General features: G+C 42.7%; 1 protein-coding gene across 4 annotated transcripts in view; it reads left to right on the forward strand.

The window, feature by feature from the left end:
• The window catches only part of SPATA6L (spermatogenesis associated 6 like), a 201,760-nt gene that overhangs the window by 158,263 nt on the left and 16,155 nt on the right, over window positions 1-27,342 (forward strand). For 2 of the 4 annotated variants that reach the window (XM_030193805.1, XM_030193808.1), the window contains 2 exons: window positions 14,662-14,721; window positions 25,594-25,687. In XM_030193805.1, coding sequence (XP_030049665.1) covers window positions 14,662-14,721; window positions 25,594-25,687 — 154 coding nt within the window. Of the gene's footprint in view, window positions 1-14,661; window positions 14,724-25,593; window positions 25,688-27,342 lie in introns of those variants that run through there. The other 2 variants (XR_003941029.1, XM_030193807.1) reach the window with 2 other exon arrangements.

Genomic DNA, 27,342 nt, shown 5'->3' on the forward strand with positions numbered 1-27,342 from the left:
TGTGTAGCAGGACTACATGGAATGAAACCCATTTGTCGCAATTGGGATAGGATAGACTGTAGGGATTCAGCGGGCAAGGGACCAGTTTGGACAGAAGAGTCCAAACGTAGTGGTGGAGGTGATGTTTGAGTTGGGTGCCCCATATGTGGGTAGGTAGTCGTTTGGGTGGTCATGTGTGAGGTGAATCCTGATCCTAGACCAGGACAAGTGGAGGTCTGGGCAGCCACATCAATTTGATTGATGGCAGGGTGCTGGACGGTGACCGGAACCGGTGGGTTCGGGACACAAGGGTATTGCTCAATAATGGGAGGGGGTATTTCAAGCTCATAGCCTCCAATAGTACGATATACATGAGGCGGTGGTGGGGTTAGCGTCTGGGTTGTTGCTTGCATCGTTGGAACAGTAGTAATAGTAGGCAATTGGGCGGTGGTCGTGGCCACTGGGGTTGTTGAAGGGGTTAAGGGCGTCTGGGTTTGTACTGACCCCTGAGATATTGGAATTGGGTCTTTTTGTGATGAGGGAAGAGATAGATCAACTAAACCGGCAATGTGTACGGTAGTAGGTGGGTCAAATCTGATAGGAGCGGGATGTACCGCAGGCAGCGAAGGTATCGCTGTCTGTGATCCTTGAGATGGGGGGGTCTGTGTCTGAGATCCCTGAGAAATCTGTAGCTGAGGTTTATCACAATATCCCGGGGGTATTGGGGTGTATCCCACTGCACATGGTAGGAGCTTGGTAGTACCTGCAGCGGTAGCAGCATCATAGGGTGGAGGGGCCGTAGGTGTTATTGCCTCTTGGCAAGGGGTTTGATCGCAATCAGACCTTGCTAGGGCTCTGTCATGCTGGTTTTGTGCAATAAGTATGAATTTATTAATAGCAGCTAAATGCTTATCCCTAGATTTTCCTGTTTGTTGGATTCATTGTAGCAGATCAAGGCTTGGAGTTTACCCTGATCAAATGAACCCTTTGTTGGCCATTCTAGTCCTGGGTCTTTAGCGGACCAAACGGTGTGCCAGGTCTGACATAAACGGGAAAGTTCTTTTTTATCAGCGGGGAAAAAGTTAAGAACTCTTTCCAGGGGGCTAGTAGAGGACTGAGTGGACATAATGGATTTAGAAGTAAGGGGAAAGCAATCCACATAGGTGGAGGTGTGCAGTGTAAAATGGACATAAATAAAAAGGGTGCAAAAGAAGATCATTCAAAGGAAAACATGCATCATGCGTATAGAAAACACCTTTATACTCACGCGTCTTCAAGAGCGTCCCAGAAGTGGAACCTAAAACATAAATTACTAATTGGCGGAAAGCCCTATGCTTTTGCCGCAGGTTATATTAACAAAGAAATGATAGCCATAAATATGAGAATAGTGCAGGAGTCAGTTGTGTCACTTACTATATATACCTACTCTAAAATACTGCCCTCCAGAGTATGCTTCTATAGAAATTGACCATGGGATAACACTCGCCTTGGATTACATATGGGATAACACTCGCCATGAATTTGATAAGGGATAACACTCGCCATATTGAAAACCCCAAAAGTGGGGGAAGCAAAAACTCCAAAAAAGATTTTAGCGAACAGCGAAAATAAGTTCTCTAAAATTAAAGGGCAGCGATCTAATTGGTTTTCGCCGGTTAGAAATATGGGAATACACTCGCCATATATGGGAATACACTCGCCATTTTGTCGCTAACCCCCAATAGATGCTTAAATATTCGTCTAGAAGAGAACAAAAATTTAGGGCCCCAGTCAACCTGTATACACTCGCAACGAAAGTCGTTAGACGTCTCTTTATTAACCCCGCGCTCATCTATACAAGTAACTCATAGGTGGGCAATAATGCCGAAACCGCAGGCCACTCCGAAAAATGGAATGGAAGTCTGCTCAAAATCTAATAAATGAGATACCGTCATCCATTGGAGCACCCTCAATGGATGTAAGTCCCAGACATCGGTATCAAACCCAATGGTTATAGCGTGACACTGGTATATAAGAAAACAATAAAAGTATAGTATGTCCCAGGGAAAAGCCCCTGAAAATTACTATAGAAGTGATAGAAAAATAGAGAGAAAAACGAAATATTCCAAAGCAAAACAAAACAAATGTAAGCTCTTTGGGAAAGTCACAGTCATAAAAAGAGCCTTTAGTTGGAACACCTTAGTCAGGACAAAAAATGTGAAAAATTCCACGTTCATCATTCACTAGACAATATATTTTCCACTCAACAAACCAGGAGAAGGAAACTCAAAAGCATTAGAGCGGAACAGTAACAATAAGAAAGCCTGCAATACAAGGGCAAACAGTACAAATAAATTCATTCATACCTGTAGTAAAAGAAGAAAACTAATTAGGAAAGATAAGTGTACATATTATATGATAAAAACTGGGCCTACCTAATTTGTAATGTAAGGCAAAAATAAGCTGTAAGGGTAGGTTGAAAGCTGTATATGAAAACAAAATATAGACTTTAAACAAGACATGAAACTACTACATACTATAATAAGAGTAACAGAGGAGAACCATATATGTAACTGGAACATCGAAAAGGACAAATTAAAACATGTGATTCTTACATCAAGAACTTCCAATGATACAGCATAAAACATACATACTAGTCAGTGATTGTGATGACAAACAGAACAGCTGCAGCATTAGAAGGAAAGAAAAGGTGGGTTGGGTTATAAAGAACCAACAGGAAATAACTGAAGAAGTGAAGCAACGCTGTATTCTCATGGCACGCAGTCATCATCTTCTCAACAGAAAAGGGAAAACATATTTTATATGCATATCTATTAAGGTCTTTAAAACGAGTACGTCATTAAAACAGAGCACAAGAAACCTGAACTATATGAGAATCTTATCTAGAGAGTGAATAAGATCCCCTCATATCTAGCGCAGTATAACACAAACAGTAAAATAGATAATGCAAGCAATAGAAGCTGATGGGCGGGGACAGCATAGCGCCTAGCTTATAACGGGAGCAAGATATAATCCATATAGCGTCTAAGCAAATTTCAAATAGGAAAATAAATAACAAACCTTAAGCATTAATTAAGAGTAGGACAAGTACAAATTTAATAAAACAACTGAAAATAGTAGCCAAGAGACTATCAAAATTAAAAAGGAATATATTTAAATAAGTGGCAGAGAAGAGAACGTAACTTTACAAACAGACAGGCTATACGTAAGAGCAGGAAGCATAGTCAGGAGAAAAGAAGGGTGCCGTTGCCGTACAGGGCGAAAGGTTATTACCGGAGATTATTAGAAACAGGATAATGCATTCCTAAGCTAGAGATTAACAGATACGAGAGACAGAGAGGGCAGAGAATGGAGGGGAAGTTATTTATAAAACAGCCACAGAAAAAGAGGAAAATAGACAGCTATGCACTTGTAAATGGGGAAAGCAAAAATACAGAGAAATGAGACTGCAAGTATAGGGCGAGAGGTCTCAGTCATAAAAAGCTGAGAACTTGAAAACAGCCGTAGAGAGGAAACAGACCTTTCCTTTATTAGAGAGAAGTAAAACAAAAGTGGCTAGAGAGCTGAACGCCGTAATCGGTGCATCCAGCTAACGGTGAAAGAAAGTTATAAATAAACAAATAGAATAAGGAGACATACAAGCGGGTACGAGGAAAAAGGGACACACTCCGAACAGCAATCTTATCAGGGGTGTGCACAGAACGAAACTGTAATAACAGGAGGAAACAAAGGTAGCTGTGCAGTTTTAAATAGAATGCAGGAAGTGTGGTTTATAGCTAGAAAGGTAGCAAGAAAAAATTTTGTTTTAAAGAGAGAAAAACATGTAAGCTCTTCGGGTAAGGCACCTTAGTTTACAGTGTATACTAAGGTTGCCACACAGCAAACTATGAAAGGAAAGCTTGAGGGTGGTAGAGCAGAACAGAAAGGAAGCTAGGGCAAGCAGTACAAAAGCAATCATGCAGGACAAACAAAGCTGAAAAAGTCTGAGAAATCCTTAACCTTGTAGAACAGTTTTGGTATACGTAGCTTAGTGTTAAAGATTATAGATGGGCAGCGGACCAGCACTGCCATCATAGAAGTAAAAGTCATGAAAATTTGAGCACAAATATTTTTACAAGAAAAAGTCTGTAGCTAGCATGCTCTGAAAATCACGCTATATTCCTGTATTATAGAGCACAAGCACAATATGATAGCATTTAAATGTAACAAAAACAGTTGCTTCTCAACAATATAACCACAATATGCAGCAGTCTTCCTAGAACACTACCAGTTAAGCATTCAGCAAGAAATACATGCGTATTAATCATAGCAAGGTAAATGTGACATTATAGTGGAACATTAAGACATATATCTATGCAGGGCAAAAGAAAGTAACATCTGTAGGAATTGAATAATACCATTTAAAGTACGAAAACCAGGATCATGAAGCATAAATCATGGGGGGCCACGTAAATGAACTATCAGCATAATACGAAAAACAGATTAAAGAAGTATTGCAACATAATTACAGAAAGCTACACTAGGACAAAGAAGGAGAAAGTTCCAAAGGGGTAAGTTATGTATGTTTGAAGGAAAGATACTCTTGTAACACTTTGTAAACACATGGTGTAGCACAATGAAGTCTATCAGGCTGTCAGTAGCAGTGCAAAAATAAAGAAACCTGTCTCGGGTTTAAAAGCATGACTCAGAGACAGAGTGAGAAAGTATTAGAGTAAAAGGAGAATGCAAAGTAAGACTAAGATGCAGTGCCATAATCGTAGAAGTGAAAGCAAAGATGCATCCGTACATTCTTACATGCTCAGAAGTGCGCGTATAACGGACTTGGCAGCATGAGGAAATATACCAGAGAATTAGATATAGTTAGATAAATTTAGGAGCAATACAGTTGACGGAGGATAGACAGCAAAAGGTTCACAATATCCCTGTGTAAATGATTGGTTAACTTGTACCGCTTCAGCATAGAACAGAAAAAACGGACGGAGAAGGGGAAAAAAAATTACTTTCTGAGCTTTTAAAAGTGAACTGTAGCCTCTGCCAAAGCAGTGCTGGACTGACTGATAAGGCAGCTAAAGTGGGCAAGCTTCCCAGATTCTCATGTCCTTGAGATAGAGAACTACAGCGCTTGTTAGGGAAAACTCTTAAAAGTTACAGAAATATGTGAGGGAAAAAAGGGTTTAGAACTTCAGCTCTTCGGGCAAATGTAAATGGATTTATAAAGGCAGAGGGAATATATGTATCAAATATGACAGTTACTAGTAATGTAGTAAGCTTTGTTCCGGAAAGAAAAACAAAACTCACAACACATGGGACTGAGAAGGAAAAAGATTAGTTTTATAAGGAAATCAAAAAAAAGATGATTTCTAGTTTACACCAGAAGCCAAGAAGGTGTATGTAAGGTGTTAAGTTACCCCAATTGGTATCGTGCGGGCCACAGACATATGGTATAGAAGTCGGTAGAGCATCAGAGAAGAGGGCAGGGAGGAAGGAATTCAGATTGGACTTAAGGGAAAAAGAAATGGCCATGGGGGTGGGGTGATAGCACAGAACTGAGCAGCTGTGAAAAAGAGCAGTCAGTTGAACTACGCAGTAAATAATAAAGAACAGAAAATGCGCTTCAAAGTGAAAAAGCCAAGCCAGATTTAGACAACGGCATACAGAGATAAGAACTAAGAAAAGCAGAGACGGAACAGTATAGTTCACACAAAAAATCCAAATTAGACGGAGTGCAGAGACATACAAAAAGATGCAAAAGAAAAAAAAAGACGGAATAAGAGATACTACGCAGTCATTCATAACAGCTGAAAAGATAGCACCGGAGCACCGGAGTATAAGATAGAAACTATATATCTGTAAGGAGAAACGGAAATCAGAGGTTATAATGCAGCGTAAGGAAAAATAGCCGAGAAAAATGTGGACAGGAAGGGGGGCTGTGGGCTGTTAGAGGGAAAGCATAGTTCAGAGAACTAAAAGAACTGAATAGGGTCTTATGGGAAGTGTAGTGCACAAAGATGTGAATACAGCTTGCACTTGTTCAAAGTCATGGGAGGCAAAGATAAGGGGAAAACAGTAGTAGAACGGCTACAAAGCTGAGCCCCGTAATTAATGTTTGCAGCTGAAAAGAAAAACAGAAAAGAAAAGTTGTAGGAAGTAGGAGGGACAGTCCCGAGGCATTAAAAAAAAAAATCTCGAGGGTCAGCACAAGTAAAAGTATGTGCCGCACACACACAGAGTGAAGACAGTAGCAGATGTGAAAAGGTGGGGGCTGTCAGTGTTAAAGAGTGAGTATAGGAACGGAGAAAGCAGAAGGATTTTTAGGGGACAGCAATCTGAAAGCGTGCTGTTCTCCCAGAGTAAAGAAAATTCCCCCGATCCGGGAGCCTACAGAGAAGAACGGAGCAGGATTAGAGCCAGGGGATTAATAGGAAGAGGTAGGCAGAGGAAGTTAGGATGAAGGAGAACAGGAGAAGGGATTGGGAAGGAAAACAAAGTCGACAGAAAAAGAAAGAACAGAATAAATGGTGAGAACAGGGGGACAGGGATTTGAAAAGGAGGGATTAAGACAGAACACAAGATGGGATGGGAAACAGAGAATGCCCAATCTCTAAGGATTGTTAAGCGAGAATGCTAGCATAAAGACCAATCCAAAGATTTTGAACATTGAAATAAAACTTACAGCAAACCCCAAATCGCAGTCGCCTGGATTCGGTGTTATGCCCCATTCACACAACAAGCACAGTCTTGCGTACATCACGCAAATCAAAGAGATGGACAGGAGAGGAGAAAGAAAAGAGGGCGAGAAAGAACAGAATATAGAAAAACAGAAATGAAAATTTGAACTCAAAGAATCAGCATAGAAAAGGGCAGAGAAGCAGGTGTGTTAGTTCAGCGCAGGGCATGAAGAAAATCAGGGAAGAAAGTAAAAAGACAGAAGAATAGAAGAGTATTTAAAGTAGGGGTGAGAACGGACAGAACATTGGTGCCCAATACCCCTGAAGTGGGCAGTGTCCGTGATAGGGGAAAAATGAAGAAATAACAGCAGGGAGATAAGAGAGAAAGAGAAAAAGAGATGGACAGATGACATAGAACATTTGAACGCACAACGATATAAGTATCCCCTCTTGCGTTCAAAAAAAGAAGAGAAAGAAGGATAGAGTGAACGGTCAGCATACGGCTGGTCACCACTGTTTTAATTTCCCCCTCTTGGACCTCTTTCTGACTCCAGATCACACGGGGGACTAAAGATACCTATTTTACCTAACAGGTTCTGTATGGTTTCTCCAACCTCCATTGTCACCCAATCACAAGGAGGTCTGCTCTGGGTTTGCATTAGGGGCTGTAATCGAATTCTAATTCCCATAACTACTGCTTTCTGTCTTCCTGGATCTAGGTATACTCTGGGCCATTTATGTTCCCAGATAATGCCTAATAAAAATCTGTCTAAGTTTCTCCAGAGACTGAGTGTATGTAATCTGCCTTGTAAACTAAATGTAAGGTAAAGAGAAGATAGAATAAAGACAGAGATAGATTTGAATAAATAGATACATTTTATTTCTTACCCAAAGACAAGTCTTCAAGTTGGTACAAGTACAGACATCAGACTTTAATCAGGTACATTCAGCAGAGAGATTCTGAGTACAACCGGACAGAGCTTCGCCCTCTGAGAAGACTCCCAGTTAAGGCACATTTTCCCCTCTTTTATACACAACCTCTCCATAGAAGTCAATGGTGGGAAACCTAGCTCTCAATTTCTGAGATGATACGTTCCCACGCGGGCTTATCAGTATGTTTTGGGAACAAGTTCTTTTTTCACATCTCATTTCTGAGACACCTGTTCCCTGTTGCAATAGTTTTCACATACTTTTCACACCATCTTAAGAACTCTGTAATAGGCTCCATTTTGTTCATCTGAGCCATCCCTTTTGTTTTTGTTTTCCCCAGTACAGGAGCTGAATTTGAATTAAAAATTGTACCAATTTGTAGCAGGACTCATTATTCAGAACCGCTTTTTACAGATTCTCAAATATTAAATCATGTACTTGTTATTTGGCCTAGTCAGTACTTCTTTAGTTATTTTAGCTGTTAAAGGTATGTAAATTGACCCATCACTATTCCAGTGGATGGATCCCAAGCGGGGACACATATTAACTTACAGGAAAAGCAAGTCCTTGCGCAGCCAGTCATAGATTTTTAAACCTGGCTGGTATTTTTACAGCCTGGGTCCTAAAATCTGGCCTTCCCACCCTTCCGGTGGGCATCCAGTGAGGGTCTCTTGCTGTACTATAATTATACAGTAGTCCTGCTTCCAACTAATAGTAACACTTTTATCAAATTCAAGTGAGCCAATTATGCCCGACTTAACGTTGTTTTACTACTGTTTTATTGAAAATTCTATTCTTAACTTTGTATTTCAAATTACTATGTAAGCCGCATTGAGCCTGCATTGTGTGGGAAAGCGCGGGGTACAAATGTAATAAATAATAATAATAATAATAATTGAGTAGGTATATATAGTTTAGAGTACATTGTAGGCAATACTACTTGTTCCTTAATGTGAAGGCTTGGTGTGTAGGATTACCTTATTAAGATTAAATTGTATATAATGCTCATACTGAAGCTCACTGATTTTTCTGGTCAAATTGTCTGCAGTTAAAAAAGTATCTTCCTATGTTAGGTTTTTTAGTGATAAGGATTCCATGAACTTATTTGGCTGCTTTATGAAAGAAACAAGGCATAATATTCTGATCCCATGGGACTTCAGGCTTTTGAATTAAAGATTTTCCATGAAGAAGACCTCTCATTAATTTTGGTTACAGTCAGTCACTGGAAAGCTAGAGCCCGATTTATAAGGATGTGTTAAGTTGAGAGAGGCAAGTAGGCACCATTGAATTTATATGTGCTCAGAGGTAGGGATTTGAGACTAGAATGCAAGTGAGCAGCCTGATCTTCCACTATTAAAACTTGAAAGATTTGGAGCCTACACGGAATAAGGATTTAGAGCCTTTTGAAAAGGGAAACCCAGCTTTGTTAAGGTAATAGGATACTGAGAGATACATTATAATTGAAATTTGTGCAGGGCATTGGCTATTGAAATATTATTGAACTAGTAAAAAAGGCCTGTTTCTGACACAAATGAAACGGGCGCTAGCAAGGTTTCCTTGGAGTGTGTATGTTTGAGAGAGTGTGTGTGAGAATGACTGTGTGTGAGAGAGAGAGAGTGAATGTGCGAGTGTGTGTGTGTGACAGAGAGAGAGAGTGAGACTGGGTGTGAGTGTGTCTGTGAGAATGAGAGTGTGTGCTATGGGCCCTCCTCCCTCCCTCCGAGTTCCAGGGTCATCTCCCTTCCTTCCTCCGAGTTCCAGGGTCGTCCCCCTCTCCCTCCCTCCCAGTTCCAGGGTTGTCCCCCCCTCCCTCCCTCCCTCCCTCCCTCCGAGTCCCAGGGTCATCCCCTCTCTCCCTCCAAGTTCCAGGGTCGTCCCCTCCCTCCCTCCGAGTCCCAGGGTCATCCCCTCCCTCCAAGTTCCAGGGGACCAAGTTTGAGGTTCCCCCTTCCTTCCGAGTTTCAGGTTCCCCCTCCCTCTGAGTTTCAGGTCCCCCCCCCTCCAAGTTTCAGGGTCCTTCTCCCTCCCTCTCTCCGAGTTTCAGGGTCCCCCCTCCCTCACTCCCAGTTCCAGGGTCATCGTCCCTCCCTTCCTCCCTCCCTCCCAGTTCCAGCACCCCTCCCTCCGAAATTTAGAAGTCATCTTCACTTACCAAGTCAGGGTTACAGCGGCCGTCAGCAGAGGTAAAAGACGTGCAGGCTCGGCCCTTCTCTCTCTCTCAGCTCTGGTCCTGCCCTCATTTCCTGTTTCCGCAAGGGCGGGACCAGAGCTGAGAGAGAGAGAAGGGCTGAACCTGCACGCCTTTTACCGCTGCTGCTGCCGGCCGCCGTAAACCCGACTTGATAATTGAAGATGACTTTTAAAATTTGGAGGGAGGGGGCCTGGAACTTGAAGGGAGGGAGGGAGGAAGGGAGGGACGATGACACCCTCATGCGTATGACATGGCGTTCCTTTGCCTGGCAACTCTGCAGCGTTCACTTCCAGTGATTGGTCACAGCTGATTGTGACGAACCCGGAAGTACGTGACATCAATTCAGGAGATGGATACAGGCTTACAGAGAGCACAAATGCTTCAAGGCTTCACTTTTACGGAGTCAGCTTCAGAACGTTGGAGGTGCTTTTTATTATATAGGATATTATTGAAATGAATGAATAGACATAGAAGAGGAACTGATTCAGTCTCTGGCTAGAGCATCCTACGCATGATAGGTCATTTTGTGTTTTTGTTGAGAGCAAACATGCCTGTTTGAGGAATTCTCCATTGTTGAAATATGCACTGTAAAATTTGAGCTCCAGGGACTACTTGTGAGACTGAAGTACTCTACTGCGTGTGTCTACCAGTTGGTTTTGGTTCCTGAAAATGTAGGTGGATTGGATGGCTATGGTGCTTATTTCAGAAGTGCCATTCACATTTGGATATCCATAAACTGTCTAAATTTCATATATAGATGGCGTAAGTTCCAATTTTATAAAGCTAGGATATGGATGTCTAAAACTGAAGAATGCCCAAATGGCAAGGGGACATGGTCTGTGCGTGTTTTGGACTAGGGTGGGCTCAAAATATAGCTATTTATTCCCCATTTCAGAAGGAGAATGAACATCTGTGTCCAAAAAAGATGCATATCAGGAGTTAGACCTGCTACTTGGGGATGTCCACTGGAGAGATTCATGAAGGTCACCTCCTTCATTCTCAAATGGTTGTTGTCCCCTTCTCCCCCCCCCCCCCCCCCAAATAAAAAGTGAAACTAGGACGGGATACTGGGCTGTGTGACAGCTTCAGGAGACATAAATGACTATGGACTCGATATTCAAAATTATTTAAACAGCCAGGAGAGGCACCTGGCTGTTTTAAGTTGCCTGTCTGGGGCTAACCAGGCATTTTAAGTGGCACTTAACCAGATAGTGCTGCTGAAAATGCCTGGTTAACACCCAAATTAAAACCAGCTATTTTGGAGGCAAAGTGAGCCGAAAGTGAAGAAGTAGTCTAATGGTTAGTGCAGTAGCTTGAGAGCCAGGGGAACTGGGCTTGATTCCCTTTGCAACTCCTTGGGTCTCTGGCAAGTCAGTTAACCCTCTATTGCCTAAGGTATAAAATAAGTACCTGTACATAATATGTAAACTGCTTAGATTATAACCACAGAGAGTCAATATATCAAATCTTATCCCGTTTCCTTAAGTGCCAGTATTCAGCGCTTAACTGGCTAGGACAACCACATAAAATGCTGTTCCATCTTCATGCGTTTCTTCATAGCCGGATAAGTGCTGAATATTGCATTTAACTGGCTATGTTTTTGCCAGCTCCATATACTTGGAAATTCAGTGCTGGAGCCTGGACATGGCCCTACATTGAATTTCTGGGTATAATACTGGTGGCACTCAGTAAAATGCTGTTCGCCGATGGCTGAATATCAGGCTGTATGTTTCTACAATGGCTGACATATCCATTTATCTTTCAGCATATAAACGCCTATGTTGTCATTTCATAACATAGATATTCATATGTTGCCACAGAGACATTTATATTCCTAGGTTGTCTTGTTGATATTTTAGAAGTCTGCTTTCTAAAATGGATGTTCATGCTGCACATCACCAGAATGCCCATTTCACGATGTATTTTAGAACACGCTCTATATTGACAGATCCTGTTCTAAGATACTAGCAGAACTTCAATCTTCACTTGGATATCTAAATTTTGATTTGAAAGTCCTTTCTAAAATGCTGCTGCATGTTTTAAGGATTATAAAATTCCATATTTATGTTAGCTGTCAACATAATCAAAGAGACTCTACACTTCCTTTTTCTTGACATAAAACATTGTCACCTGACTGGATCAGTACTAGCTTGTAGGAAATGGATGAATACTTCAAGGGAATAAAATATTGCTCTTAACTTTAGATGATTTATATAGAACAATCTTGCAGATTTTGACCAGAGGCTCTGCATAGGTTGAGGGCCAAGATGGGCTCACCAACCTTTGTTGGAAGCATCTGTAGTAAGTACACAAAGATGCTCATGAGGTGTAAAAGGGAGTCCTTTGATCAGGTTGTTTTCTGTGGTTTACCACTGTGACATGCAGTGCTTTTTTTATAGAAAAAAAGGTGCCAGTACTCATTATGGGCGGGGTCACCACATATGGCACCGCCCATATTATAGCCACACCCACATTAGCCACACCCCTTATACCAGCCATGGCGCGTATAAACAGACATCATTGAAAATATTATACTAGTATAGGAGAAAAAATAATGTGATTTTTTTTTCATTATAAATAATTTCTGTAAGCTGTTACAGCTCCAGTATACCCAGTGCAAAATAAGACAAATTCAAAACTCTAAAATGAAAATAAAATGATTTTTTTCTACCTTTGTTGTCTGGTGACTTTGTTTTTCTGTCCATATTGGTCCCAGTCTCTGATTCTGCTGCTCTCTATCTGTTCTCTTAACTCCGTTTCCAGGGCTTCCTTTCCATTTATTTCTTTACTTTCCTCCTTTCTTCTTCTTTTGTTGCCCTGCATCCATAAGTAAAAGCTGGGTCCTCCTCCATGGAATTGACTGGAGGAGGTATAATGTGGATCCAGCTTTTGCCTATTTTCTCCATCCATGTGCAGTTTTTCTCCTCTTCCCTTTCCCTCATCTCCATCCATGTGCATCTTCTTTTTTCTTTCCTCCCCTCCATCCATGTCCAGCACTTCTCCTCTCTCCTCCCCTCCAACCATGTCCAGCATTTCTCATCTCTCCTCTCTATCCCTATAAAGCAATAATTCTCTCTCCCCTCTCCTCCATCCAATTCAGCATTTCTCCTCTCTCCTAGCCAACTCCTCCATCCATCCATGCCCAGCAATTCTCCTCTATCTCCTGCTCTCCTGTCCATCCATTTCTAGCATTTCTCCTCTCTCCCCTCTCATCCATGTCCAGCAATTCTCTCTTCCCTGTCCTCCCATCCCTGTCCAGCGATTCTCCTCTCTCCCCTCCCCGTCCAGCGATTCTCCTCTCTCCCCTCCATGTCCAGCAATTCTCTCTTTCCTGCCCTCCCCTCCATGTCCAGCAATTCTCTCATCCCTGTCCTCCCCTCCCCGTCCAGCGATTCTCTTCTCTCCCCTCCATGTCCAGCAATTCTCTCTTCTCTGTCCTCCCCTCCCCATCCAGCGATTCTCCTTTCTCCCCTCCATGTCCAGCAATTATCTCATCCCTGCCCTCCCATCAATGTCCAACAATTTTCTCTCCCCTGCCCTTCCCTCCCATCCCATTGATGTCCAGCAATTCTCTCTTCCCTGCCCTCCCCTCCCATCCATGTCCAGCAATTCTCTCTTCCCTGCCCTCCTCTCTCCCCTGTCCTCCCATCCATGTCCAGCAATTCTCTCTCCCCTGCCCTTCCCTCCCATCCCATCGATGTCCAGCAATTATCTCATCCCTGCCCTCCCCTCCCATGATTTCCAGCGATTCTCCGCCTCTCCCCTGCCCTCCCATCGACGTGCAGCGATTCTCCGTCTTTCCCCTGCCCTCACCTCTCCCATATCCAGCGATTCTTCGTCCCCCAGCCGTCCTCCTTCACTGCCTGCCAGCCAGCGTCAGACTAAGAAGCGAACAGTGCAGGCAGCGATTAGCTGGCAGCGTTGTAGCTTCCCTCTATGAGTCCCACCTACAACTTCCTGTTTATGCATAGGCGGGACTCGCAGAGGGAAGCTAAGACGCTGCCAGCCAATTGCTGCCTGCACCGTTCGCTTCTGAGTCTGACGCTGGCTGGCAGGCAGTGAAGGAGGACGGCTGGAGGACGAAGAATCGCTGGATATGGGAGAGGTGAGGGCAGGGGAGACACAGAGAATCGCTGCACGTCGATGGGAGGGCAGGGGAGAGGTGGAGAATCACTGGATATCATGGGAGGGGAGGACAGGAGGAGAAAAAGGTGCTGGTACGCCGTACCTTTGCGTACCAGCACAAAAAAAAGCACTGGTGACATGGCTTGTAATGAGGTGGACAGGTATACCTTAGAAGATAAAGGCTGGGACTTTTGGTTCCATTGAAATGTGAGGTTCTGTTGAAGCCTTTCCATTTTGAGATATATAGAAGGGATTACTGGAGCGTCAATTAGCTGGCATTGCTAAGTAGGTTCTGGCTGTGACTCAAAGGAAATACTGAACTATTTGAACAGATTGGATAAGTCTTTGTAGTCTGTCCTCTAGAAGAAAGGCTTTCACTTAGTATGTGTCCAGAAGTGATGCTATAAAGGAAATCTATATAGTTAGGTTGACTTGTCAAAATTTATGATGCATTCTATTACTGAGGGAGCTTTAAAGACCTCTCTGTAAAAAAGAGGAACAGATAAGAAAATAGTGCTATTAGAAACCAATCTACAAGGTGTTTAAAAAAATCAGCAGACTTTGCTTATGTGAGTTTGCTGCTAGGTGAACTGAGGAAAGTCCAAAATGGAGGTCTTGCAGACCACAAAGTGCAACAAAAGTACTCCCTGCAGTTGGAATGTATCAATATATGAGTATAAGTATTCTTGAGATCTAATAAACACAGCATTTAGTTAAGCAGGGAAGAATACTGGTGGGCAGAGTGTTCATTTTGAACCTTTCTTTCAGGCAAAAATTGCTGAAGTCCCTGTGGTCCAGGATGAGATGCAGTTCCCCATCTTCTTTGCGGTGAGAAAGTTTCTGAAGTAGAACCTCTGATTTCTCTCTGACAATGGAACAGATTCTATTGCATTGGCCTTAAGAAGTTGGTATGGGAATGTTATAGGTGAGACCAAATGAGAGGTTTTTTAGGAGAAATGGAAAGAAACCTGAGGTTAAATCCAGACCTGATGATGCTGAGCACCCAGGAATCTGTTATTTTTTTCCATTCCTGTAGAAAAAAAATTATATTCAAGCCAAGGTTATATTTGGAGAAAGAAGTGACCCTGTTTGGATGGTTCAGTCAAATAGATAATGGTAGTTTGGGCTGAACAGGAATAATATTTTTCTGAGAAACCTAGAGCAAGACTTGAAGGTGGACCTGTTGAACTGACAGATAGAAGGAAGCTCATTTTCCAAAATGAGAAACTTCTATATTTATTCATTTTCCTGGAGGGTGTCATAGGTTCTAAGACACAGCAGATAGATGTTGCAAGGTCATATAATGATTTTGTATGTTACTGACCAATCAGAAGGATGCTTGAGTGCATAGGAAGCAGAACGGCCACCAAGAAAAAAAGAGAAGATAGTGCCTCTATGTAGGGCTCTAGTCAGACTTTATTTGGAGTACTGTGTAGTATAGAGACCATACATCCAAAAAAATATAAACAGCATAAGTGAGTCCAGAGGGTTGCTACTTGGTCAGTGGTCCTCATCATAAAGTACATAGGGGCAAACTTAAATATCTCAATATGTATATTTTAAAAGAAAGTGGGAGAGGAGAAATATCTAAATACATCCATAGCATAAATGCATAAGACAGGTGCCTTTTTCAATTGAAAGAAGCTTTGGAAAGATGTGGACATAGGATGAAGGTAAAAGGGGGAGAAAGGGGAGGTGATCCCCGATTCCCTCCGGTGGTCATCTGGTCAGTTCGGGCACCTTTTCGAGGCTTGGTCGTGAAATAAAAGGGACCAAGTAAAGTCAACCAAATGCTCGTGAGGGACGCCCTTCTTTTTTCCATTATCGGCCGAGGACGCCCATCTCTTAAACACGCCCCCGTCCCGCCTTGGTTACACTGCCGACACGCCCCCATGAACTTTAGTCGTCCCCGCGACGGAAAGCAGTTGAGGACGCAAAAAATCGGCTTTCTATTATGCCGATTTGGGCGACCTCGGGAGAAGGACGCCCATCTCCTGATTTGTGTCGGAAGATGGACGTCCTTCCATTTCGAAAATAAGCTAGATAGGCACATAACTTTTTAAATAACACCAAAGAAGGCACCTCTTTGCCCTCCTAAATCAGACACCTTATTATAAAATTGCCCTGTAAATGAGAGCTACTCATTTTCAATTAGAGATATTGGTGATGACTGTATAGAGAATATTGCCTTTAGTGTTTTAATGTAGTCCTTCTATATTTTACAAAGAAAGCATTGAAGCATGTTTGGAACCAGTTCTTTTAAGTTAGTCATAGAAGTGACCCTGTTTCGATGATTCGGTCAAAGAGATAATGGTTGTTTGGGCTGAACAGGAATAGTCTTTCTCTTTGAGGAACCTAGAGTAAGACTTGAAGTTGGGCCTGTTGAACTGACAGATAGAAGGAAGCTCCTTTTCCTAAATGAGAAACTTCTATATTTATTCATTTTTCCTGGAGGGTGTCTGAGACTGGTAGATGCTCATTTTCAAAGCACTTAGGCTTACAAAGTTACATAGAAACCTATGGAACTTTGTAAGTCTAAGTGCTTTGAAATTACGCCTCCACAGCAGACAGATGTTGCAAGCTTTCCCCACTCATTTGAAACTGTGGTTGTAGATATTTTTATTTAAATGAGGTAGTGAATACATTTGTGCCAGAACATTTTCGAAGTTCTGAGTGGGTAGAATTCAATCCTTATTTGCTTATAGCAGGGCTAAACTCATGGCTGGAAAACTTGAGAATGAGTCGTTGCTTAACATTTGACAGTGTTCTTCCTTCTTTATGTAACCCGGGTCTCACCACCTCCAACACAGCATCCTAGGGCTCCGACTAGTTCTCAGGGTCAGGGCACCCCTGACCCAGGCTACAAAAACAAACAAAAAAAACCACTTTTCTCCAATCTCACACAGTTCAGTTTTTCTTACAGGAGCTTGGGTGTAGGCCAGGGCCGGATTTACTCCGGTAGGCTGTAGGGTATTAAGCCAGGCTTTCTTGGGTATTCTTTGATAGACTGGGAGCAAACACTTCACCCTTACCTTAAAGAAATACACACTACTCTAAGGATTGTACTGTATGCAACAACAACTTTACTTTACTTCTGCAACAGGCAGTTCCATTTCTTCATCTTACACAGTCAATGTACAATCCAAACTTGATATCAGATGTAATTGTAAATCCAGAGCCAGTTTAGGGATACAATATATCTTCTTAAGTGCAATTTATAATCCTACAGTATGTACATATTTACAGCTCCTCCTGTCCATACCCATCCCTTCTGGGTGTAACAATCTAAGGCTGTGCCTGCAGCACTTTTACAGCAACAGATCTTCCTTTGGATCAGACCTCCCTGTCCACACTCTCCTCTCCGCCAAAGGAGTACCTCTCTGGGCTACCACCTTTGGCTCTGAACAGATCTTTCCTGTTCCTTGTTCCCAGTACTACTACTTTTCATTTCTAAAGCGCTACTAGATGTATGCAGTGCTGTACACTTGAACATGAAGAGATAGTCCCTGCTCGACAGAGCTTACAATCTAATTAGGACAGACAAACAGGACAAACAAGAGATAAGGGAATATTAAAGTCAGGATGATAAAATAAGGGTTCTGAACAAATGAATAAGGGTTAGAAGTTAAAAGCAGCATCAAAAAGGTGGGCTTTTAGCTTAGATTTGAAGACGGCCAGAGTTGGAGCTTGACGTACCAGCTCAGGAAGTCTATTCCAGGCATATGGTGCATCAAGATAAAAGGAACAGAGTCTGGAGTTAGCAGTGGAGGAGAAGGGTGCAGATAAGAGAGATTTACCCAGTGAACGGAGTTCCCGGGGAGGAATGTAGGGAGAGATGAGAGTGGAGAGGTACTGAGGAGCTTCAGAGTGAATGCACTTATAAGTCAGTAAGAGGAGTTTGAACTGTATGCGGAAACGGATAGGAAGCCATTGAAGTGACTTGAGGAGAGGGCTAATATGAGCATAACGACACTGGCGGAATATTAGTCGTGCAGCAGAATTTTGAACAGATTGAAGAGGAGAGAGATGGCAAAGTGGGAGACCTGTGAGAAGCAAGTTGCAATAGTCTAAGCGAAAGGTGATAAGAGTGTGGATGAGGGTTCTGGTAGTGTGCTCAGAAAGGAAAGGGCAAATTTTGCTGATATTATAGAGAAAGAAACAACAGTTTTTAGCAGTCTGCTGAATATGTGCAGAGAAGGAGAGGGAGGAGTCAAAGTTGACCCCAAGGTTATGAGCTGATGAGACAAGAAGGATGGGAGTGTTATCCACAGAAATAGAGAATGGGGGAGGAAGAGAGGTTGGTTTAGGAGGAAAGATGAGAAACTCAGTCTTGGTCATGTTTAGTTTCAGATGGCGCTGAGACATCCAAGCAGCAATGTCAGACAGGCAGGCTGATACTTTGGCCTAGATTTTGGCTGAGATTTCTGGTGTGGAGAGGTAGATCTGGGAGTCACCAGCGTAAAGATGATACTGAAAACCATGGGATGAGATCAGAGTACCAAGGGAAGAAGTATAGATGGAGAAAGAAGGGGTCCCAGGACAGATCCCTGAGGTATACCAACTGACAGTGGAATAGAAGTAGAGGAGGATCCAGTAGAGTATACACTAAAGGTACGCTGGGAGAGATAAGAAGAAAACCAGGAAAGAACAGAGCCCTGAAATCCAAGTGAGGATAGTGTATCAAAGAGTAGGCTGTGATCAATAGTGTCAAAAGCAGCAGATAGATTGAGAAGGATGAGGATAGAATAGAGACCTTTAGATCTGGCCAGGAACAGATCATTGGAGACTTTAGCAAGCGCTGTTTCAGTTGAATGAAGGAGGCGAAAGCCAGATTGAAGTGGATCAAGAATAGCTTGAGATGAAAGAAAGTCAAAACAACGGCGGCGAACAGCATGTTCAAGTATCTTGGATAGGAAAGGGAGGAGGGAGATGGGGCAATAGTTGGAAGGACAGGTAGAGTCCAATGAAGGTTTTTTAAGGAGTGGTGTGACTATGGCATGTTTGAAGGCATCAAGAACAGTCGCAGTGGACAGTGAAAGACTGAGGATATGACAGATAAAAGGGATGGCAGTAGGAGAGATAGTGTTAAGTAGATGGGTGGGAATAGGATCAGAGGAACGGGTAGTTAGTTTTGAGGAGGAAATAAGATGTGTAGTTCCCAGGCTGGGATCTCCTATTTCCTACCTGGAGCACTCCTCCACTTCACATTGTTAATCCTGGAATTAGCAGAAACCAATCCACTTTGGTCAGCCTTAGTTTCTTGTACCCATCCGGGACATCCCCTCTCCTCAAGGGTCCTGGCGGGGGTAGAGGCGACCAAAAACATTGTGCTTTTCCCAACAAGTTGAATTAACTTCTAACTCCTCCCCTACTGTCCTTCAACAACCAGAAACATTTCCTTCTACAACATATCCAGGAACCCACTCCCTTGAGCTGGATCCTTTGCCACCCACAACCTCAGAACCCTCCCCTCAGCAATTCTGGAGAGTTCTTTCATGATCTTTAGTAATCCACATTATAATGGGGGATTATATTTACATAAATACGTTAAGTAAAAGTTCTGTGATGATCAAGTTTACAGATCAAAAACATTTTTTAATGATAATAATGGGAAGATTAGATTATGGTCTCCCTCATTCTATGACAGGTTGCCTAGAGACCAATTGCATGCATAAGTTATAGAATGCTAGCACTTATATGCGAGATTGTTACAGTGACATGCGTAAGTGCGAGCCACATGCTCGGTGGTATTCTATAACATAGGTACATACCCTGCTTAGTGCATAAATGCAAGGGAGTATACATGTGAGCCGAGCATGGGCAGGTTCATATTTACATGTGTAAGTTACAATATATTAAAGTTATTCAGTAAGGTTCCATAAGTAGGTGCATGCATTTACACCTTCTGTTGACATGGTATAAATAGATGCACCTAAATGTTGGTGTGCAAATGCCCACTTACGCTAGTATTCTATAATGGAATCTGGGCACCCTAGTGGATTGGGCGGGGGGCGGGGGGGGGGGGGGGAGGGGGCGGAGATCCACGTACTTCAAGGAAAGCATTTCTCAGAAGACAAAAGCGAATGCATTTGGAAATGATCACAACCTTGAAGTTTGAAAGCTGGACTGGTAGGGATGGATGTTGTTTGCACACACTGGTCAGTAGTGTCATAGCCCCACATGGGAAGATATTTGGTGACTGTCCTTCAGCTCATTAGCATCCAGAGTGGCCCCAGCTTAAATATTAATGAAGACCACTGATGTAGACAGCTGGAATAATTCATCTATTTCTGTTCTGTATAGGAATATATACTTCTCTTGTACCTTCTTGACTTTGTGGATTAGCTCTAACTCTGAAATACTGTTGCCTTCTGTTGGGATAGCATAGCCTGACATGCTATTTTTCTGAATTGACATTAGATAATTGAAATATTATGCTGATCACAGCATTTTATGAGAAAGACCAGTAGATAGTTGTCCAGTGTTTAAAGTTTATTGATTATATGCTAGCAGGTTGCTACATTTTAAAAATATTTTTGTATAACTTACACATGTAAAGTATACCATGTCTTTGACTTTAGATTTTTGCCAACCTAGAAGTAATATTGGATCATTTTTATATGTTTCTCTTTTAATGTATATTTCTGCATTGGTTTCTTTTCTTTTATGTATGATGATCATACAGTGTAATGTGTACAATATAAGGCCCATTTCACATAAAACACTGAGGTATGATTTGGGATGTCCAAGTCAGGCTGTTTATAATTCTGACAATGTTTTACAAAAAAAATCAATAGATATAAGAACAATAGATATGTAATAGCAGCTGCCATTTTGCAAATATACTCGTACACAAAAAGAACAGCATCAACTCAGTAGTTGTCATTTCAGAACTTCCATGTAGCTCATTACTGTGTATCCCACAGTACCTTAGATGAATGTACTTTATAGTAATATAATGCATATTCTTGCCCTTCAATGCTCCGATTCCGACCCCTAATAGTATTAGGCTTTACATTTTTCATTCTGGATCTAAAGTACTGGTAAATATAACTTATATTTAGCAGTATTTTAGATCCAGGACAAAGATGTCTCTATCTATCTATCTATCGTTGTCTTCAATGATAGTAAATATATGTCTTGGAAAATTTCCCCACTCTTATTTACACCTGTTGCAAGTCATACGTAATGTCCATTTGGGAGTTGGGGGGATATTGCTTCATCTCTCACATTGAAAACCACTTCCCTTGGAACAACTATTTACTTTCAGAGTATGGCTCCCTAATTAGCTGTTCTTGAATGTGCAAGTTTACAAAATCCTCCACATATTGTATATAGATAAGTGGTATACCACATATACAACTATTTGCTACCTCTTACACATATATCCCTGGATTCTATATATGTTGCTGAGATTTTGTTGCTGAAAATTGTTCAGAGTCAAGATGTATGCACTTTCTAATTAGCTACTGAGCTATTAACTAGCAGTTAATTGATGGTAATCTATTGTAGTTAGGATTTGCATGCACATCTGCCTGCGTGCTATTAGCACCTAAATTCTCTAGTGCATAACTCAAAAGGGCTAGGGGAGGGGTAGGAATGTGGAGTTATAGCATAGCCCCACATTTGTGCCACACCGCCAGGAGTTGCGTGCCGACATTTACACCAGGTTTCAGTTGGTGTAAATACCGGTGCTCAACTGTGGACGTGGGAATTGACATGAAGCACTAATTTATAAATGGCACTCAACCCAGAGCACCATTTATAGAATAGTGCTCCGTGCCAGTTTTTAGCAGTGATAATTTTTTTTGTGCTATTTATAGAAAGCCCCCCCACCCTCTAATTCTATAAAATTGGATGCCCAGCTTTACACTTAGTGCGCAAAGTTACACGCACAATTTATAGAATGAAGTCAGTTGCATGCACAACAATAATTGGCTGTTAATTTGAGTTAATACCCAATTATTGGCTTAAACTGGTGTTGACAGGTGGTAATTGGCACCAGTTAACAGTAGCACGCGCCATTCAAGAAGTTCTATGCTCAATTTCCATCGTGTGCAACATCTATGGGGGGGAGTATGGATGTGGGAGGTCCATGGACAGGCTAGGGGTATGCCTAGGGGTTTGGTGCACAGGTTATAGAATACTAACAGGGGCATTTTCAAAAGAGAAGGGCACCCATCTTTCGACACAAGTCAGGAGATGGGCGTCCTTCTCTCAGGGTCGCCAAAATCTGCATAATCAAAAGCCGATTTTGGGCGTTCTCAACTGCTTTCCGTCGCGGGGACGACCCAAGTTCCCAGGGGCGTATTGACAGTGTACTGAATGCGGGACGGGGACGTGCTTAACAGATGGACGTCCTCGGCCTATAATGGAAAAAAGAAGGGCGTCCCTGACGAGTTTTTCGCTGACTTGGTCCCTTTCTGTTCACGACCAAGCCTCAAAAAGGTGCCCGAACTGACCAGATGACCACCGGAAGGAATCGGGAATGACCTCCCCTTACTCCCCCAGTGGTCACCAACCCCCTCCCACCCAAAAAAAAAAAAAAAAAAAAAACATTTTTTCCAGCCTCTATGCCAGCCTCAAATGTCATACCCAGCTCCATCACAGCAGTATGCAGGTCTCTGGAGCAGTTTTTAGTGGGTGCAGTGCACCTCAGGCAGGCGGACCCAGTCCCATCCCCCCCTACCTGTTACACTTGTGGTGGTAAATGTGAGCCACTACTACTATTTAGCATTTCTATAGCGCTACAAGGCGTACGCAGCGCTGCACAAACATAGAAGAAAGACAGTCCCTGCTCAAAGAGCTTACAATCTAATAGACAGAAAATAAATAAAGTAAGCAAATCAAATCCATTAATGTGAACGGGAAGGAAGAGAGGAGGGTAGGTGGAGGCGAGTGGTTACAAGTGGTTACGAGTCAAAAGCAATGTTAAAGAGGTGGGCTTTCAGTCTAGATTTAAAGGTGGCCAAGGATGGGGCAAGACTTAGGGGCTCAGGAAGTTTATTCCAGGCGTAGGGTGCAGCGAGACAGAAGGCGCAAAGTCTGGAGTTGGCAGTAGTGGAGAAGGGAACAGATAAGAAGGATTTATCCATGGAGCGGAGTGCACAGGAAGGGGTGTAGGGAAGAACGAGTATGGAGAGATACTGGGGAGCAGCAGAGTGAGTACATTTATAGGTTAGTAGAAGAAGTTTGAACAGGATGCGAAAACGGATAGGGAGCCAGTGAAGGGTCTTGAGGAGAAGGGTAGTATGAGTAAAGCGACCCTGGCGGAAGATGAGACGGGCAGCAGAGTTTTGAACTGACTGGAGAGGGGAGAGGTGACTAAGTGGGAGGCCAGCAAGAAGCAGATTGCAGTAGTCTAAACGAGAGGTGACAAGGGTGTGGATGAGGGTTTTGGTAGAGTGCTCAGAAAGAAAGGGGCGGATTTTACGGATATTGTAAAGAAAGAAACGACAGGTCTTGGCAATCTGCTGGATATGAGCAGAGAAGGAGAGAGAAGAGTCAAAGATGACCCCAAGGTTTCGAGCTGAGGAGACAGGGAGAATGAGAGAGCCATCAACAGAAATAGAAAACGGGGGGAGGGGGGAGCAGGGAGGTGGGTTTGGGGAGGAAAATGAGAAGCTCGGTTTTGGTCATATTTAATTTCAGCTGGAGTTGAGACATCCAGACAGCAATGTCAGACAAGCACGCTGAAACTTTGGTTTGGATGCAAGGTGAGATATCAGGGGTAGAAAGGTAGATTTGGGAGTCATCAGCATAGAGATGGTAGGAAAAGCCATGGGATGAGATTAATGAACCAAGGGAAGAAGTGTAGATAGAAAAGAGGAGGGGACCAAGAACAGAACCCTGAGGTACGCCGACAGGCAGAGGGATAGAAGTAGAAGAGGGTCCACCAGAGTGAACACTAAGGGTGCGGAGGGAGAGGTAGGAAGAGAACCAGGAAAGGACAGAGCCCTGGAATCCAAGTGAGGACAGGGTATCGAGAAGTATGCTGTGATCGACAGTGTCAAAAGCAGCGGAAAGATCAAGAAGAATGAGGATGGAATATTGACCTCTGGATTTAGCCAGTAATAGGTCATTGGAGACTTTAGTAAGCGCAGTTTCGGTTGAGTGGAAAGGGCGAAAACCAGATTGTAGTGGGTCAAGAATAGCATGTGAGGAGAGAAAATCAAGGCAGCGGCGGTGAACAGCATGCTCAAGTAATTTGGAGAGAAAAGGAAGGAGGGAGAAGGGTCAGTAATTAGAGGGACAAGTAGGGTCGAGTGAAGGCTTCTTAAGGAGAGGTGTGACCACAGCATGTTTAAAGGCAGCAGGGACAGTCGCAGTGGAAAGTGAGAGGTTGAGAATGTGACAGATAAAAGGAATTAGAGCAGGAGAGATGGCATTAAGAAAGTGGGTGGGAATGGGATCAGAGGAACAGGTGGTACATTTTGAGGAAGAAAGGAGAAGTGTAGTTTCCTCAATAGTAACTTCAGGAAAGGAGGAAAGGGAATGAGGGAAAGGAGAGAGAGGGGAACGGACTAGTGGAGGGAGAGGTGATGAGGTAGGGAAAGCAAGGTTTATCTTTTGAACCTTGTTGTGAAAGAATTCAGCAAGGGTCTGAGGAGATAATGAAGGGGGAGTTGGGGGAGGGGCACTTTGAGGAGAGAGTTCAATGTGGTGAAGAGAAGTCGAGGATTAGTGCCAAGAGAGTTGGTCAGTTGGATATAATAATCCTGTCTGGCAGGAGCCCTCCAAAACCCACCCGAAACCCACTGTACCCACATATAGGTGCCCCCCTTCACCCATAAGGGCTATGGTAGTGTTGTACAGTTGTGGGGAGTGGGTTTTGGGGGGCTCAGCACCCAAGGTAAAGGAGCTATGCACCTGGGAGCAATTTGTGAAGTCCACTGCAGTGCCCCCTAGGGTGCCCGGTTTGTGTCCTGGCATGTGAGGGGGACCAGTGCACTATGAATGCTGGCTCCTCCCACGACCAAATGCCTTAGATTTGGTCGTTTTTGAGATGGGCGTCCTCGGTTTCCATTATTGGCAAAAACCGAGGTCGCCCATCTCTAAGGTCGAGCATCTCAACATTTAGGTCGACCATCTCTTAGGTCAACCTAAATGTTGAGATTTGGACATCCCCGACCCTATTATCGAAATGAAAGATGGACGCCTATCTTGTTTCGATAATACGGGATGCCCTGCCCCTTCGTGGGGACGTCCTCAGAGATGGGCGCCCTTACAGATGGTCATCCCCATTCGATTATCCCCCTCCACGTGTTACACACCAAACTGCCAACAACCTAGGTGCAACCACTTACACCAGCATTTGACATGTGAAAGTGTTCACGCCTAAAGTTAGTTGTGAAACTGCAGACTTATGCTAGTATTCTATAATGGCAGTTTTGTCGGTACTGCCATCATAGAATTCACACTCAGCATACATCATCCTGGTGCCTAAAGTTTAACACTCTTTCATTTGTGACACCACTCTTTTTTTGAACATGTGCATTTCTAAAATGGCACGATTTCCATATATATCTTCTGCAGCACTTTAAGTATTTTAATATAAGAACTTACTGAGCATTTTATAAAATACTTGCCTAGTTTTAAATACAGAGACCTAAATGTGTGTTTCCCCATCTACATGATGTAAACAAAATTTCCTGATAATATAATGGACAGGGGAGAACCAAAACTTTGTTAATTTTTTAGGCTTTCTTCATATCAGTCAGATACTTGGAAGTCAATTCATGACAGAGTGCGGAGTCTTCTGAACACACATGGTGCCAGGCAAAGGCTCTCCTTGGTAAGTACTTATCTTTACTAGACAGTGAATTTTAACTTATTACTTTGTTATCGCTGTATTGTTATTCTCTATAGGAATCTTTTTCCAAACATCTGGTTTGATTTCATTGTCACCTTTGTGCTTAAAAACTCCATTGGTTAAAATCATTCACTTTGCGTTATCTAATGTAATGAGTACATTCCAGCAGTGGGTGTTACGTGATTTATGCATTATGGAACAACATTCCAAGAGAGGACAAGGGAACCTTACTAGAGAACAAAAATTAGCGGACTTGCAACAAGATGATTTGATAGTGATTTTACGGGCTGACAAGGGGGCGCGGAGTAGTGGTGCAGAACAAGAGTGATTATCGGCAGGAAGCATTAAGACAATTGTCGGATGTAGCTTGCTATCAGAATTTAGCTGATGACCCTACTGCAATGTATCAACAGCAGGTCTTTTTAATGCTATCTGAGGCTGCTGATTCTGTGGTTATATACATAAAGGAATATAAATATTTGTTCAATCGATTTCCAAAAATGCCTATGATTTATTTTTCTCCCAAGATTCACAAGACCCTACACCGTCCCCCTGGTTGCCCCATTGTGGCTAGTTGTGGTTCCCTTTTCGAGCCACTTTCTCAATGTCTAGATTTTCATTTACGTCAGTGTATGGCTCACATTGCCTCATTTGTCCGTGATTCGGGGCACTTATTACAACTTTTGGAGCAGATAGAGATGGACAGTTCACAAGAGGTTCTGTTAGACACCTTGGCTGTTGTTTCATTGTACGCAAATATTACACAGAGGGCAGCTATTGATAATGATCGACCGGTTGGTGGACACACTGCCGCTCAGAGAAGGGATGTCTCCTTTGTTGAAGAAAATAGCTCAGTTGGTCATTTGTCATAATTTTTTTGATGTTCATGTTTGAACATCAGGTTTTTCATCATTCTAAAGGAGTAGCTATGGGGGCCACGGTTGCCCCAACGATGGCATGCTTGTATATGTCACAATTTGAGGAGAAGTATGTGTATTCATCTTCGTTTTTTGCGGACGTTGTGGCCTGGCTACGATTCATAGATGATGTCCTTCTTATTTGGAAGGGAAATGTTGACACTTTGCACCAATTTTTGCAATTTTTGAATTTAAGGGATATAAATATCAAGTTTGAACATCATGTTGGTGGGTGCAGTGTCAACTTTATGGACATTAATATTTCTTGGATCCATGGTCGGTTTGTTACAAGTGCATATCGAAAAAGTACCGACCGCAATGCAGTGCTACATTATCACAGTCATCATCCACAGCGTCTTAAAGATAGCATTTCTGGTAGTCAGTTCCTTCGGATTCGTAGACTTTGTAGTTCTCGCCAACAATTTTGTGTGCAAGTGCAGGACATGGAGGGTAGGTTTATACAATAAGGCTACCCATCCAAGGTAGCCCTTAGGGCAATGAAACAGGCATACAATGTTCAGCCTGAATGGTTCCATGCTCCTGTCCCAGCTGGGACTGGGACGTCATCACGTCTTACCTGTGTTTTGCCATATACGCATATGTCTAAGAAGGTAGTGCACATCATTAGAAAACATTGGATGATACTCACTATGTATGCCCAATTTCAACAAAATCCTATGTTTGCCTTTACCAGAAGTGATAATTTCTCCCCCGTATTAC

The sequence above is a fragment of the Microcaecilia unicolor genome, chromosome 2 (genome assembly GCF_901765095.1).
Source record: "Microcaecilia unicolor chromosome 2, aMicUni1.1, whole genome shotgun sequence".
Lineage (NCBI taxonomy): Eukaryota > Metazoa > Chordata > Amphibia > Gymnophiona > Siphonopidae > Microcaecilia > Microcaecilia unicolor.